Below are 15,520 nucleotides of genomic sequence, written 5' to 3'. Positions count from 1 at the left end.
TATAAAACTACGGAAATATGTTTTGCTAACTTAGGACTCTTCACATGTTTGGCGAAGCCAAAACTAAGAATGTTTTCTGTTGCATCACACCTTGGGATAATGTTTAACACTGGATTGACTGGTCCAGACTCGATATTTACAGACCGCCGTCATATAGCTGGAATATTACCAAACAAAAATAACAACGATGGATATGTCATTTTCTATTATCCAGTGTTTGTCCCCCTTTCTATTGCTTGTTGTTTAACGCCACACTCAGCAATAGTCCAGTATATGAGGGCCCTCTGCAAATAATCGAATAGATAAGATAAGATATACGCACCACGGGGCTGGTAAACCACGAATTATCATTCGTATCAGTCTAGGATTTGAACTCATGCAATTCCCTGCAAAAAGTGCCAAGGCAGGATATTGGAAAAACGATATTTCTAATTTTGCGCAAAACAAATTCTTATTAAGTTCATATATTTGTACATGCAGAGGCTTTTGAACATTGTTTTCAATACAACAATGCATGTATTGTCCTCTTTATTGGCATTGTTATCAGTGATATACAAGTCACCTCTTTAAAGCCAGTTATAGGCAACAAGCACATACCCTTTGATGCAAATTGTGGGAGTGGCGGTAGGGAAGGACGTGCCTACCCTTTCGCGAACGCCTGGTGTCATCACGGAGTTTCAATGATCCATTCATCTAAGTTTCACCGTGATTTTGCCTTTTACGCCCAATGAAATTGGTTTCGTCGGATAATCGAGACTGGTTATCCTCTTGCGTTGACACCTTATATTATTACTAAATTCTTTTTGAAAAAGTAAAGGAATGCCCAGCATTTGAAACAGACAACGTTCAGATAGCTGTATTCAAATGCCCTGTGCAACATATCCAACACAGAACACCCAATGGATGAGTAACTGAGGTCAGTTATAACTGGAATACTGTTTTGATTGCATTTGGGTTGATGTTTCTTTTGCTGGAACCCTGCTTGAATTTGCCAAATTTTAAATGCAATGTTTTTCGATAAGCAAACATTTTTCACCCCAATGCAACAATGCTTTGCATGATTCTTGTGAAAAGAATGCACCCTCCATAAAGGTTGAAGGAGGCGAGTCCTTTCACTGCTTGTTTCAAAAAGCATGTGGCTTAGGATAGCTGCAGGATGGAGCATCCATAAGAGAAGTTGCAAGACGCCTCCAGATCTGTTATACATCGACTGTGAGCAAGATTTCGGACACAAACCCCGATCTGGTAGGTATGGTTTCCAAAACAATCTGGTGACCGATATGTCTGGTCCCTTTGTATAATAGGATATATACTACTCTAAGTTTGCTAAGGATCAAGTTCAAGATCAAAATCATCCAACAAATAAAGATTGAAATATCCCGGTACACAATGATTGGGTAACCCCTATTGGACCTGTTTCGTGACGAACGGACAGAGGCATGCAGTCATGGGTACGATGTGCAAGAGGTGCTTGAAAACTTGTGTTTGAATGTATCGTGACTGAATCGATGCAAACATGGTCAGAGAGCACAACAACATTTGCTACTGAGGATTGCAACTGAATGCACTTATGCCCCCTCAGTGCCAAAGACCTCGTTTGACGATCGAAGAAAAGGGCAGATACATAGGCATGCTTGGAAATGGGTTAACACAACGTCACCACAAACGTCTTTGGTGGTCAGAAGAACATGGAATCGATACGAGAAGTTTGGATCAGCCACCCAGCGACATCGTTCTAACACACAGCGGGAAGACAGGTTTCTCCTGATTGCAAGCAAGACGTCATCACTTCGTGACTGCCACCACACTCAGAAATGACCTGCAGAACGCCAGTGGCGTTAAACGTTTCTACTCAGTGCGTAATCGTCTCAGTGAGGCTTGTTTCCTGTCACGGAGGGCATGCATTCGCATCTCATGATGAGATCAATGTCCTATAGCGGGATACGACGAAAGGTTTGCGCTGCAGGGATGACATTCCGAATGTGTGCATGAGACCGTATGCTGGTGCAATGTACTCGACTTCCATCATCATGAACAATTACACACAACATCATCGTGCCAGGGTAGCTGATGCCTATTTAGGGCCAGCCCGGTCACCAGAACTCAACCCTATTGAACACATGTGGAACGAGCTACAGATCGTCCCCTCAAGACGCCCTGTCCTTCATGACCTATAGGAACTCGGCAATGCTCTTTCTGAAGAGAGGAACAATCTTCCCTAATCAACCCTTCAAACACTTATTAGGAACATGACACGACAGTGCCAAGCTGTGATCTCATCACGTTGGTCACATACTGAGAGTTTGGGGGTTTTTTGTTACAAAGAATTTGTTTTCATGATTTGGGGCATTTCATTTTTGGTCAGATACTCTCATTTTGGCGGGTGATATGACTGGTTATTGGTCACATGTTGTTTGTTGGCATTGTGTGACACATGACAACGGACGTGCTTATTAGACATGTCCTCACGGAATAATGTCTTTGGTTATTTCAACAGATGCACACAAAATTTGACACATTACCGGGTGATCCTCGGCAAAATTTTGAGTATAAAAGTACAAAATAGGCATTTAACTCAAGGCATTGCTACAGTTGCATTGTTTTATTTCACAGTACAGATATTTTACAATACTTGTACATTCAACAGTTTTTACATGTAGATACATCATCAATACAGGGTTGCTGAAGTGTAGAATCAATGGATTTCATAGAGTAAACAAAGAAGTCTGATGACACAAAAGCTTAAGTCCATGATAAGAGGCAACATAATCCAAAAAACATAGAGAAGGTGAAAGAAGACATCAGTTGAAGTCATTATAAATTTTCACATTCAAAACAAAGAGAATTAACTGCCTTTATTTTAGCAGGATGTTTTTTATATGGAATTGTGAGAAAATGAATGTGTATCATGAAACAGAAAATAAATGTATTAAGCAGGGCAGGATAGTCTTTGTCAGAATTAACATCAAATTAATGGTATTCCTTCCACCTACCTGAAACATGTTCTAAATGTTTCAACCTGAAACATTTTGAAATTATTTCATTACATCATAAAATTATCAAGTGAATTATACTTCTTAGGTAATAAAACTGTCAAATCATAAATCTGACATCTTCTAACTGAGTAAGCTCTTTCCTTGTTAGGAAAAAGAGTTAGATCTTATAATACCAAGATATGATGAAGAATGTCAGAGCTCCTGTAGATTCTGCATCATCACAACTGAGAACTGCTTGTTACTACTAGCAAACAAATGCTTGACCACTTGACCAATGCAAGGCACAAGTGGACAGTCCATTCAAACACATGCATAGGGTCATCATCCTATACTATTCATTTCACTGGTGCAGAAGCAGGATCATCACTTTGCCATCATCTCTCCATGTCAAACAGGACTGTTCTATGCAGAGGTAAGTACAATCTCATTAAAATCAGACCTTTTACTCTGCACAATACCCTTCTGCATGAACATTGGACGACCCCTCCTTAAAATCCGTCACTAAGCATCAAGGCTTCTAAATTCTTGGTACAGGTGGGTGAAGCATTCAGATCAGCATATCTTCTCTATCTTGAAACAAACTTTTCTGAATGTAAATAGTAAAGGTTCCTCAATCATATTGTTGTAGATATTTAATACACCCTGTCGTTTCTGAGCACCATGGTATCTACAACCAAACAGGAGATTCATTGAAGGAATATTTGAGTTCTGTGTGGGTTTTCATTTGTTAAAATCAACATTTTCGCATGAAGGTGGTATTACAAAAGAAGCTGAATTGTTGTAGAAACTGATTGGCTCAAGAACCTATGCATCCTTCACTTAGATTAGGCAGTCAAAGTTCACCTGAAATGACCTTCAAGGGAGGTCTCAGATCTTCAGACAGAGGTATTATATCAGAGTAAAAGATCTGTGATGTGACTGTTGCTTACCAGGAAACTGTGTGAAAGACTACTGTGATTATAACATCAACTATATACAGTTTCAACACTATTCTTCAAACAACTACCTTACATAATATGTGACAACAGAGAAAAAAAATATAGGGGCATTTATTGGGGCATTTATTGGGACATTTTAGGATTGGCACAACCAAGGATAATTTAACTATGCACATGGCAATTCTAAAGGCAAGATTGGGGAATTGCACATATCATAGCAAACCTTTATGTGGAAATGAAACTAGAATGGTCATCTTATTCTTCTGCATGTCTCAATATGCCTCTTCATGGTTTGGTTTTCAGGTAATTTTTTCCATAACTTTAGGGCGAGTGATCAAGAAACATAAACTTGAAATTTTAAAAAACATGTTCTTTAAATGATCCAAAAAGATAAAGAGGTGAAATAAACTATGAAGATGTTGTTTTTCTTCATTGAAAAGTCAAAGGGTTACTTCCCTGCCTGTTTTGATCTTTAAATTGTTTTCAGTTTTCAAATTAGTTCACATACTCTAGACAGAAAAACACAACTGTTCTCTATTTTTTCAGATTTGTGAAACTTTTGGGTCAATGTATCTGCAAACCTAAATAAGTAAAAAACTAGTTTTAATTCACTGTAGTATGTCTACCAGTGTCATGACACACCATACTAGCTAAACTTGTAACACACAACACTTGGACATACTTTTTTAAACATATATAATAGAAAGGTCAATAAATGAACCGATAAGTGCTTAAAACCATACACAATTCTAAAATTTTATGATCAATGATTTCAGAGACCACATGGTCTCGGGCTATTCTGGAAATGCGGTTATCAATAAACAAAAACTAGCAATTAATGTGCTACTTTTTAAGAGACCTTAAACACTTGGAAAACTCCCTGAAAAAAGGTTTATGTTAGTTATTAAATCCATGGTATTCTGCCTCTGCTACATTTTGATATGTAACCATAGTAACACTATTTTCTTAAAACTGTTTCATCTACTAAATATATGTTGACCATTAATTGTTCTGCAAGGTCACAAAAAAGGATAGTGCAAACATTTATGATTACATCATTGTAATTAATTCCCCCACATATCTATCAATACAATACATAGGGCAATACACACTGATGATTCTGTTGATGAAACTGACTTGGTTGAAACAATAAGAGAACAAAATAGGCTTAAATATCACATCTCCATTCATTCGTTTGAGATTATGCACATGACAAATAATAATAATAATACTTTTTGTTTGTCTTATGCCACAGTCAGCAACATTCCAGCAATATCACGGTGGCTTGTAAATAATCCAGTTTGGGCCAATCAAATTATATGTTGAAATAGTGTGACAATCAGTTGGAAATGAGATGAACATAAATCCAAATTACTGGCATTATTATTGATGAAACAGTATTAATAAAAAATGCTGACTTTTTGCAGATAGCATAAAAAGGGATTGTTAGCAGTTCCAGGTGACTAACTAATCTTGCTGTCTCAATTATACAAAGAAATGATGTAACTTGCAGTTATACAGTGAAACCGTGTTATTCCAGACCCTGTTAGTAAGGAAAACCTGTTTTTCTGGATGATTGCGTTGGGAACCTCTTTACAAAAACATACTAACAACTGTGAACATATTATTTGTTTATCTGAAAATATGTCAATTCTGACAATTTTACTGTGAATACCATCCAGAATAACAGGGTGTCACTGTTGATACACCAAAAACAGAAATAAATTAAATTTGATATTTACAATGAATGTACATGTAAACAAGATTATATATAACACTTTCAACATACAACAAATTATTTGATTACATGTGTTAATGATAACAATAACAGATTTAATTCTGTCTTGGCATCTATACAATCAACTCCTGTTAACATATTGCAATCAGAAAATAACTTCCATTCATGACGTATCAATGTTTCCAAAAACTAGTTTGATGTTTGAATGAAGCATGTCAAAAATTCCAGGGGACAAAAAAGAAAACATGTTCTTACATTTACCAACAAGTACAGGTAAATATTGTAGTTCTTCCATCTTAGCTATAATTAGTATTCAAAAAATTATGCAAATTTAGAAATAATATTAGCAAAAGATCTCTGCTCCTAGTTTCAGAGCTTAATAAAGTAAAAATATTGATGTGAGGGATTCTAGCTTAGCTTTCGTGTTTAAGCTGCAAAAAGGTAAAGCAAGTTAGGAGGCATTGATCCTTACAGCTCCAAACTAGAATATCTTGAGAAATCTTTACAGATTACATCCTCCAACACCAATATCTAACACATTTTACCGAAGATTAGAAAATGTTATAAATACGTTGACAAAATATAGCATAAATCATAACCAGGAAGTCTATCCAAACAATTCTTTTTTTATCACATTGTTTTGCTAACAGATTTTGTAAACCTTAAAGAAAGACATGAATCTTTCATATTACTTCATCTTCAGACAGTCCTAAAGGGAAACTGTTTCTCATCCAACAGTAGATTTTTCATAGCCCTTACATAATCCGTTGTTGCCATAGAACAGTATCAGGTACCAGGACACTAAAGTACACTCATACAGTATCAGTGTACCTAGATCCTGGTAAAGTTAGTTAATTCCATGATACCAGGATACCATGGTACACTGACATAGTATCAATGTAGATGCTGGTATGATACCAGAACAGCTTATGATAAACCGGTATCAATCCATTTCATTTATGACCTAGCATCAACCAATTCAAATTGGTATTAAAGTCACACACCAAAAATGGATTGACATTTGGTTACTTGCACTGTTACCCCAATTACTGACAGAACACACTGTCAGCACTTACTGACAGAACACTCTGGCAGCACTTAATGACAGAACACACTGGCAGCACTTACTGACAGAACACACTGTCAGCACTTACTGACAGAACACTCTGGCAGCTCTTACTGACAGAACACACTGGCAGCACTTACTGACAGAACACACTGGCAGCACTTAATGACAGAACACACTGTCAGCAATTACTGACAGAACACACTGACAGCACTTAATGACAGAACACACTGTCAGCACTTACTGACAGAACACACTGTCAGCAATTACTGACAGAACACACTGTCAGCACTTTCTGACAGAACACTCTGGCAGCACTTACTGACAGAACACACTGGCAACACTTACTGACAGAACACACTGGCAGCACTTACTGACAGAATACACTGGCAGCACTTACTGACAGAACACTCTGACAGCACTTACTGACAGAACACACTGTCAGCACTAACTGACAGAACACACTGACAGCACTTACTGACAGAATACACTGGCAGCACTTACTGACAGAACACTCTGACAGCACCTACTGACAGAACACACTGTCAGCACTAACTGACAGAACACACTGACAGCACTTACTGACAGAACACACTGTCAGCAATTACTGACAGAACACACTGTCAGCACTTACTGACAGAACACACTGTCAGCAATTACTGACAGAACACACTGTCAGCAATTACTGACAGAACACACTGGCAGCACTTTCTGACAGAACACACTGGCAACACTTACTGACAGAACACACTGGCAACACTTACTGACAGAATACACTGGCAGCACTTACTGACAGAACACACTGGCAGCACTTAATGACAGAACACACTGTCAGCAATTACTGACAGAACACACTGACAGCACTTAATGACAGAACACACTGTCAGCACTTACTGACAGAACACACTGTCAGCAATTACTGACAGAACACACTGTCAGCACTTTCTGACAGAACACTCTGGCAGCACTTACTGACAGAACACACTGGCAACACTTACTGACAGAACACACTGGCAGCACTTACTGACAGAATACACTGGCAGCACTTACTGACAGAACACTCTGACAGCACTTACTGACAGAACACACTGTCAGCACTAACTGACAGAACACACTGACAGCACTTACTGACAGAATACACTGGCAGCACTTACTGACAGAACACTCTGACAGCACCTACTGACAGAACACACTGTCAGCACTAACTGACAGAACACACTGACAGCACTTACTGACAGAACACACTGTCAGCAATTACTGACAGAACACACTGTCAGCACTTACTGACAGAACACACTGTCAGCAATTACTGACAGAACACACTGTCAGCAATTACTGACAGAACACACTGGCAGCACTTTCTGACAGAACACACTGGCAACACTTACTGACAGAACACACTGGCAACACTTACTGACAGAATACACTGGCAGCACTTACTGACAGAACACACTGACAGCACCTACTGACAGAACACACTGTCAGCACTAACTGACAGAACACACTGACAGCACTTACTGACAGAACACACTGTCAGCACTTACTGACAGAACACACTGTCAGCACTTACTGACAGAACACACTGACAGCACTTACTGACAGAACACACTGTCAGCACTTACTGACAGAACACTCTGACAGCACTTAATGACAGAACACACTGTCAGCGCTTACTGACAGAACACACTGGCAGCACTTACTGACAGAACACACTGACAGCACTTACTGACAGAACACACTGACAGCACTTACTGACAGAACACACTGTCAGCGCTTACTGACAGAACACACTGGCAGCACTTACTGATAGCACTTACTGACAGAACACACTGTCAGCCCTTACTGACAGAACACACTGACACCACTCACAGGTCCCATGAGAAAAGGTGGTGCTTCACCAGCATGTCCTTGACCCCTTCCCTGAACGGCTTGTAACCATCCGACTGTTTTGGAAGTTCCCAATCTCTTGATAGGTTAAAGGAAAACTGGGCAAAGAGTCTGAAAGAAAGTGTTCATAAATAAGAAGTGAGATTATTGGCAAATACTGCAAAAACATCAGCATTGAAGTATTGTGTATGCTGCCATTGTCGTAGGCTATGGTTGTAATCAACAAGACATAGACATAATGATGCTACAAGCACAATCAAACAATACGACACACACAGCAAATAAAACATGATCACAACATTGTGTTAGTGAATTGGATTTCATAAAGAACACTTAAAATAAACTGATCATAATACTATAGGTACATAACATGATAAATCAAACACACAAATGATATAAAAACAAATAAAGGAATTTGTAAACTTATCACAACAAAATGCATTATTGCTGTCAAAGAAGTTGACATCATTATTTCCAATCTTAAAGGTTAAAAGGTTGCTGAAAGTAGAAACTTCTTCTCGCTTTAATTTTATACTAGTTTGTTTACAAAAACAACTGACATAAAAATCTTAAATTAGAAAAAAACAACACTTTCAACAAATTTGTTTGAAGCAACTCCATTTCACGCTAAGAATTAACAAGGAATTAAGAAATATCATTTCTAGCAGTTTGGAGGACAAAACCAGTATGTTTATAAACTAATGGCTCTTGCAAATATCTTAAGGGTCAGCAATCGAAACCCTGATTTACTTATATTGTTTAGTGTACACAAAGATTATGCTTATTGTTGAAACTGGTGTCAGTTTGACAAACCATCAACTTGCAACACTACAGTCAATTTCCCACCAACTTAACTTGTTGTTTATCATTTCAGTTAAACAAGGTGCATGTGGTCATATGTTTATATATATTTAAAACCTTCTACACAAAATATTCGGACAAAATTTTGTAAACCAACTAATAAAGAATAAAAAGCCATAATACAGAAGCAGTTTGACATGCATCGGAAATAATGATATCACGTCTCCTCACAAATAAACAGCCAAATGCATTCATTCACTACATACCATGACTCACATTCATTGACAGAATAAAAGAATATACAACAGGATTAAAATAGCATTGAACATTGTACAGTATGCTGCATCTTGGATGGTCTGATATTTGAGCAAAAGCTGCTTTCAAGAGGTCTTTAGGGAAATCCACTTAAGTAACAATTAAATGTCACGGTAAAAGCAATCAAGAAATTTGGGTAAATAATTGTATATACTAGACTATGTAATGCATGTGCCATTGTACAACTGTCACTGTTTAACACTGGCAAAACAACATGACAATGCTGAGAAACTCAGATTTTCTAAACTAAAATTTTCTAAAAATAATTACATTGCCAATATACAGTAAGGTTCCAAGAATTTGAGTCAATAAAGATCCAATGAGAATTTTTCATCTGTGACCATTTAGCCCAAATGAAAGTTATCAGCACTCAAAATAATGAAAGATGTGTGGTATATGATAACAAAAACATAAGTAACGATGGTAACCCTACTTTTGTTGCACCCTAGAATGGTGTATCCTCAAAGACAAAAGTAAGTGTCATCATGTTCTTATTCATATTATTCTGATGTCTTACAAGTCTGTAACTTAAAAGGATTTCAAAATAGGCTTTCTAAGTATTTCTTCAAAATATTAAAAATTAAATTAAGCCTAACAAATTTTGTATATATTTATTGTGATTTTATTAGAGATGTACAGCAGATTTGAGGTGTGGCTTTCTTAAAATTATTTGACTAAAATTGCAATAAAATGGCAATAAGCTACCCATATTTTGAAAAGGGGTTTGTTGTGTATAACGTTAGATCAATCTGAAATGTCATACCGTCCGTAGCATCATTCTTATTTTTATTTAGTTATCAATAATTTATATGAAGGCAATTAGGTTTGCCCTTGAGTGTACAACCCAACCACTCATAGCAAAGTATCCTCTATTTCTATGCATATACTACCTGTGCAGTGCTCATCTACCAACAGATACCTTCCCTGTGCTTCCACTATTGCTGAGCGGGTCATTGTCATACAGGGTACTACAGAAATGTATCCCAGGTACTGGTCTGTATACAGAAATGTATCCTGGCAGATATCATAATACAGAAATATACAGTGTTCCCTCGTTATTGCGCTACGTGCAACATAGATCGTGTTAGGTAGGCAGAGCATGTATACTGTTTTGTTGGTCATCTACCACCTACGAGTGTGAGTGAGTGAGTATGGTTTTATGCCGCTTTTAGCAATATTCCAGCAATATCACGGCGGGGGACACCAGAAATGGGCTTCACACATTGTACCCATGTCGGGAATCGAACCCGGGTCTTCGGCGTGACGAGCCAACGCTTTAACCACTAGGCTACCCAACCGCCCCCTACCACCTACAACTCTCGACCTTCGTTAAACCGCTGATCATCTATAACACTCATCAATTATTTGGCGAGGGATCACTGTACCCTTGTCGGCCACAGCATAGAACTGAAACAACTTGACGAATCCATTCAACAGTGCATGAAATCAGTTTCTCTGCAGATTTCTGGTAACCATATTAAAATTACTATTGGCTGTACATGTTATATGTTCTAATAAAATCCATTTCATATTAACACCACAATCACCCCTTTGTGACAACAGGCAAGATTTCAGGCAAGATATATTTCTGTATTATAATTTTGGCCAAGGTATATTTCCGTATTTTCATTTTGACCAGGGTATATTCTAGCATTTAGATTTCAGCCAGGGTATATTTCGGTATACAGAAAAGCACCTGATGTAGTACCCTCTATGACAACACTTTCTTCAGCTCCACTATTAAATACACCGATATATAGATTGTGTGCTGCAGTTAGGATGGTCCATGGTTATGATGACCACTGGTCAGTCCACCTTCTACCCCCAGGCCTTGTGCTAATTCCTCCATAAGCCCATGATATACATATTGCACATTTGCAGTTGTGGTCAAAAACAAGATACAGACTCTACAAATGAGTGTATCAGTATTCAGCTTTGAAAATACAACCACCCCATCTGTTATTGACACTTTCATCATGTTTGTCTGTCAATCATACATAGCTTTCGTGCAAGTGGAAGTTTAGGCAGAATGGATGATTTTCCATACTTCCTAACTGTTTTGTATTGGAAATTATAAATATTACATTTGTTTTAGCTTGTAAGAAATTCAAATCAGAGTCTATGAACGGGACGAACAAGCAAAAACCTATTGTGGTCTTGGTAGATTCTATACCATACAAGCATCCCTGAACCACATTACATGCTAGGTTGTCTATAAGCCCTACATTCACATCACTGGCCTATTTTAACTTCAACATCACTGTCTTGATTATCGTCGGATAGGCTGGGTCTCAGATTGTTCATCCATGCATAGTAATTTGATCACTGATTTGGATAAATACAAGATACAACCCTAGAACATAAAAAGAAAAGTTTTAACGACAAGCAAGTTTGTGACACTAGATGCACACTATGCAGGTGAGTCCAGAAAACAAGGTTCCACAACACAGGGTGTCCACAGTACAAGGGTAGCACATCATAAGTCCCAGCTAAACAGATGGTGCTTTATCAACATGTCTCGCACTCCTTCTTTCAAACTTGCTGGGGCTGGTTTGCGAAGTAGCTCCCAGTCTTGGGATAAGGTAAAGGAATAGTGAGCCAAGATTCTGTAAAAAAAACATCAAGCTAGCTATCAGTGATACATTCAAAGCTTAAAAGACAGTTCAACATTGTAAAATGCAACTACAGACTACAGGTGAGTTACAAGACTGTAAGTTCAGAATGAGATGTGTACATGGTGTCGGAAACATTAAAAGCCAATGGATAGACTAACATTTAGTCTCTGAAATGAAAATATTTAAACATTGGTTTTGATTAAAGTGTCTTTGAATGTATATAATATAAACAGAACAAATCTAGACTTGCCAAAGTATTGTAGACTTGCTTGGGATACTGAAATATTTTTTGTTTCAGGGTGTGTATGAGAAACTATCATCACAGGGCCAGGATTTGTTTTAGTTTGGTTTACGGATGTTGTTTTTGAAATATTTACACACTTTTTCAAATATATTTTGAGATTTAATTTGGTTTGTTTGTTTGTTATTTAACGCCGCACTCAGCAATATTCCAGCTATAACATGGCGGTCTTTAAATAATCAAGTCTGGATCTGACAGTCCAGAGATTGACACAATCAGCATCGATCCATGCAAATGGGATATGATGACATGCATCAACCAAGTCAGTGAGCGTGATCAACTGATCCCGTTGGTTGCCTCTTACGACAAGCATTAGTCGCCTTTTACGGGAAGCATGGGTTGCTGAAAAACTATTCTACCCCAGATCTTCACAGGTCTTTACCGGTATTTTGGTCAGAAGGTGGAAAGAAACTACATCTGAGCTCACTTGTTTTGGTTCTTTAAACAACTTGAATTTAACATCAGAAATTTAAGTTTCTGTACTGTTCTGTTTTCAAGAATTCAAAAATGTGTTTCATTTCAGCATTTTCGGTTGATGCCAAATATTTTTAGATTATTTTATTATCAAAATGATTTTAACTGGTGGCAGCATAAAAAAAAACTTGCAATACCATTGTTTTTTCTTCCCCATGTTATTTTATTTTTAAGCTGGGCAGATATGTAACGCAAGTAAAAAATTTAAGGTCTAACACAAATAATGCTCTGTAATCATGGTAATACTAGGGGGAAAACACTTTCAATGGACATTTCTGATTCATATCAATAATATTTTGTTCAAACCCTATAACATAGCTATCTGCATTACATATTAAGATTACAACTCCCCATCCAAAGCAAGCACTTAGCTCACCCGCCCAAGCCTTCACCAGCCTTGACCAGGAGTAACCAGGGATTGAGGACAGCTACTGGTTGTATCAACAGCAGGAATGATGATCACATATATGAAGATAGCAGCAGTTACAGCAGGCACAATGGACAGACAAGAACTTGTTGTAACCCTTTGGAAGAAGTTCAACTAGTTGACCCTGATCTGACTTTGACCTGCATTATCCAAGGTCAGGGCAGAGCAACTGGAGTGGACGTATATATTGATCACAATCAAAGGCTTCATCACAGTTCCCAACTAAAGAGATGGTAAGTAACCAGGATATCTCTGGCACTCTGCACAATAGAAGTTTCCACACGATCTTGCACTCGCTTTAATTCACGATCTACAGACATATTGAAGGGTAACTGGGACAGAATTCTGAAAGACAAAAACATGTCTTTGTCTTAATCATAGAATGAAATTTTTGCAGCTTTTATTCATTTCAAATCGTTTATTTGTTTAAGCGGAATGGTTAGAAGGTCGGTGTTCTGAATTAGTCAGGTGTAGCAGAGGTTGCAGGAAGTGAAAGTGAGTTCGCAGTGAGTCTAGCAGACAGTGATAATACATATGCTGAAGCCAGTATATGAGATATATTAGCTTAAAACAGTTGCTATCTATTGTTAGTGTATTTTCATTGTTATGATCATCATATGGGATGTTGTGTCAAGGCAAAAAACTTTGGAGTCTACAAGCCCGAAATTGTCTCTTGACATCATTTTCAGTCAGCTCATAAATATGAACTTTCTCAGCCAATAAGAAAATAAGGAAACGTACAACTTTCTAGTTTATTGCAATTAGTGACGTTTCAATGTAGTTTCATACACCAATTTCAAGCTGAGTGTAGTACCCAAAATATCTTACAAAACTTGAGCTTAAGACACAGACTGTGATAAAAAATTATACAAAACACTATGAAGCAATTACTTTCTCCAAATATCTTACATGGTTACAAATCCATTAAGTTCTAGGAACCCATCATGAAGTGATAGTTACCAACATACTTTTTTGTTCTGCATTTACTCCACTTCACACATTGACATTTACCATAAACCTTCCATAACATTCAACTACAACAGCTGCTTCTGTGCATGCCTTACATGCTTCAGCAAATTCCAAAAGATGAAGTGACATGATTTATTTTGAAAACAAACTGCTTAACAAATGCTGGGTAGCATAGCTTGGAAAAATTTATAATATTATTATTTAGAAGTGTGCAACAGGAGCTATTGCCAAGACAAACTACAGATTGAAACACTCTTGGTTGATGACCCTCTTCAAATCAGCAGGAGCAAAATAGAAAGCCACTCTTCTGTGGCAGAGAAATAACAAACAGCAGCCTGGAAGCTGTGGGTGTGATGCCAAGTATTATTGCCCCGTTAAACACCTTCTCCCTAGCATGACACAACAACTGCATTTGACAGTTATCCTTCACCAACAATTGTTTTTTTCACAGAATGAAATGAGGGAAACTGATTGCAACTTGATGGCACTGACAGGCGAAGGTTGGTGGATCTCCAGTCTGACATAACATGGACTACTGTGATGCCTCATCTCCGGTAGTGAAGGCTTGGCAGAGTCACTGATCACTGCCTTGTTTACCGATGAAGGGGTGGAATATCTCTCAAGTAACACTTATGCTTTAACACAACCACCTGCTTAGCATGAGAGAAGAAGAGACTGACACAACATTACTGATAATGGGTGGAAATCCTATCCAGTAATGCGTATGCTAATCACAACCAACTATTTCGGAGAGTGATGAAGGAGACACAAGTGATGAAGGATGAAGGCGTGTAATATCTTTCAAGTAATCCTTCAGCTCAATGACAACTGGCTTCTTAGGATGGGAGCCCAAGCACTGCTTCTGCTAAAACACAACCACCTGTTTGGCATGGGAGAAGTGACTGACACAACCTTAAGTGATGAAGGATGAAGGGTGTAACATATCTCAAATGATGCTACTGCTAGAAGCAATTTGCCTGCATACCATGGGAG

General features: G+C 37.9%; 1 protein-coding gene across 3 annotated transcripts in view; it reads right to left on the bottom strand.

The window, feature by feature from the left end:
* Window positions 1–2,587: 2,587 nt before the first annotated feature.
* Window positions 2,588–15,520, bottom strand: part of LOC124134338 (small G protein signaling modulator 3-like) — a 93,417-nt gene continuing 80,484 nt past the window's right edge. The window contains exons 20-21 of one of the 3 annotated variants that reach the window (XR_006861081.2): window positions 13,508–13,903; window positions 12,212–12,347 (exon numbers count right to left, since the gene is read on the bottom strand). Coding sequence is in view for 2 of the 3 variants with exons in the window: in XM_046499102.2 (XP_046355058.1) it covers window positions 8,604–8,736 (133 nt within the window). In the remaining variant the exon portion in view is untranslated. Of the gene's footprint in view, window positions 8,737–11,379; window positions 12,348–13,507; window positions 13,904–15,520 lie in introns of those variants that run through there. The other 2 variants (XM_046499102.2, XM_046499103.2) reach the window with 2 other exon arrangements.

The sequence above is a fragment of the Haliotis rufescens genome, unplaced genomic scaffold, assembly GCF_023055435.1.
Source record: "Haliotis rufescens isolate VD_foot unplaced genomic scaffold, xgHalRufe1.0.p SCAF_11, whole genome shotgun sequence".
Taxonomy (NCBI): Eukaryota; Metazoa; Mollusca; class Gastropoda; order Lepetellida; family Haliotidae; genus Haliotis; species Haliotis rufescens.
The sequence above is the reverse complement of the archived record's forward strand: the minus strand, read 5'-3'. Positions and strand labels throughout refer to the sequence as shown.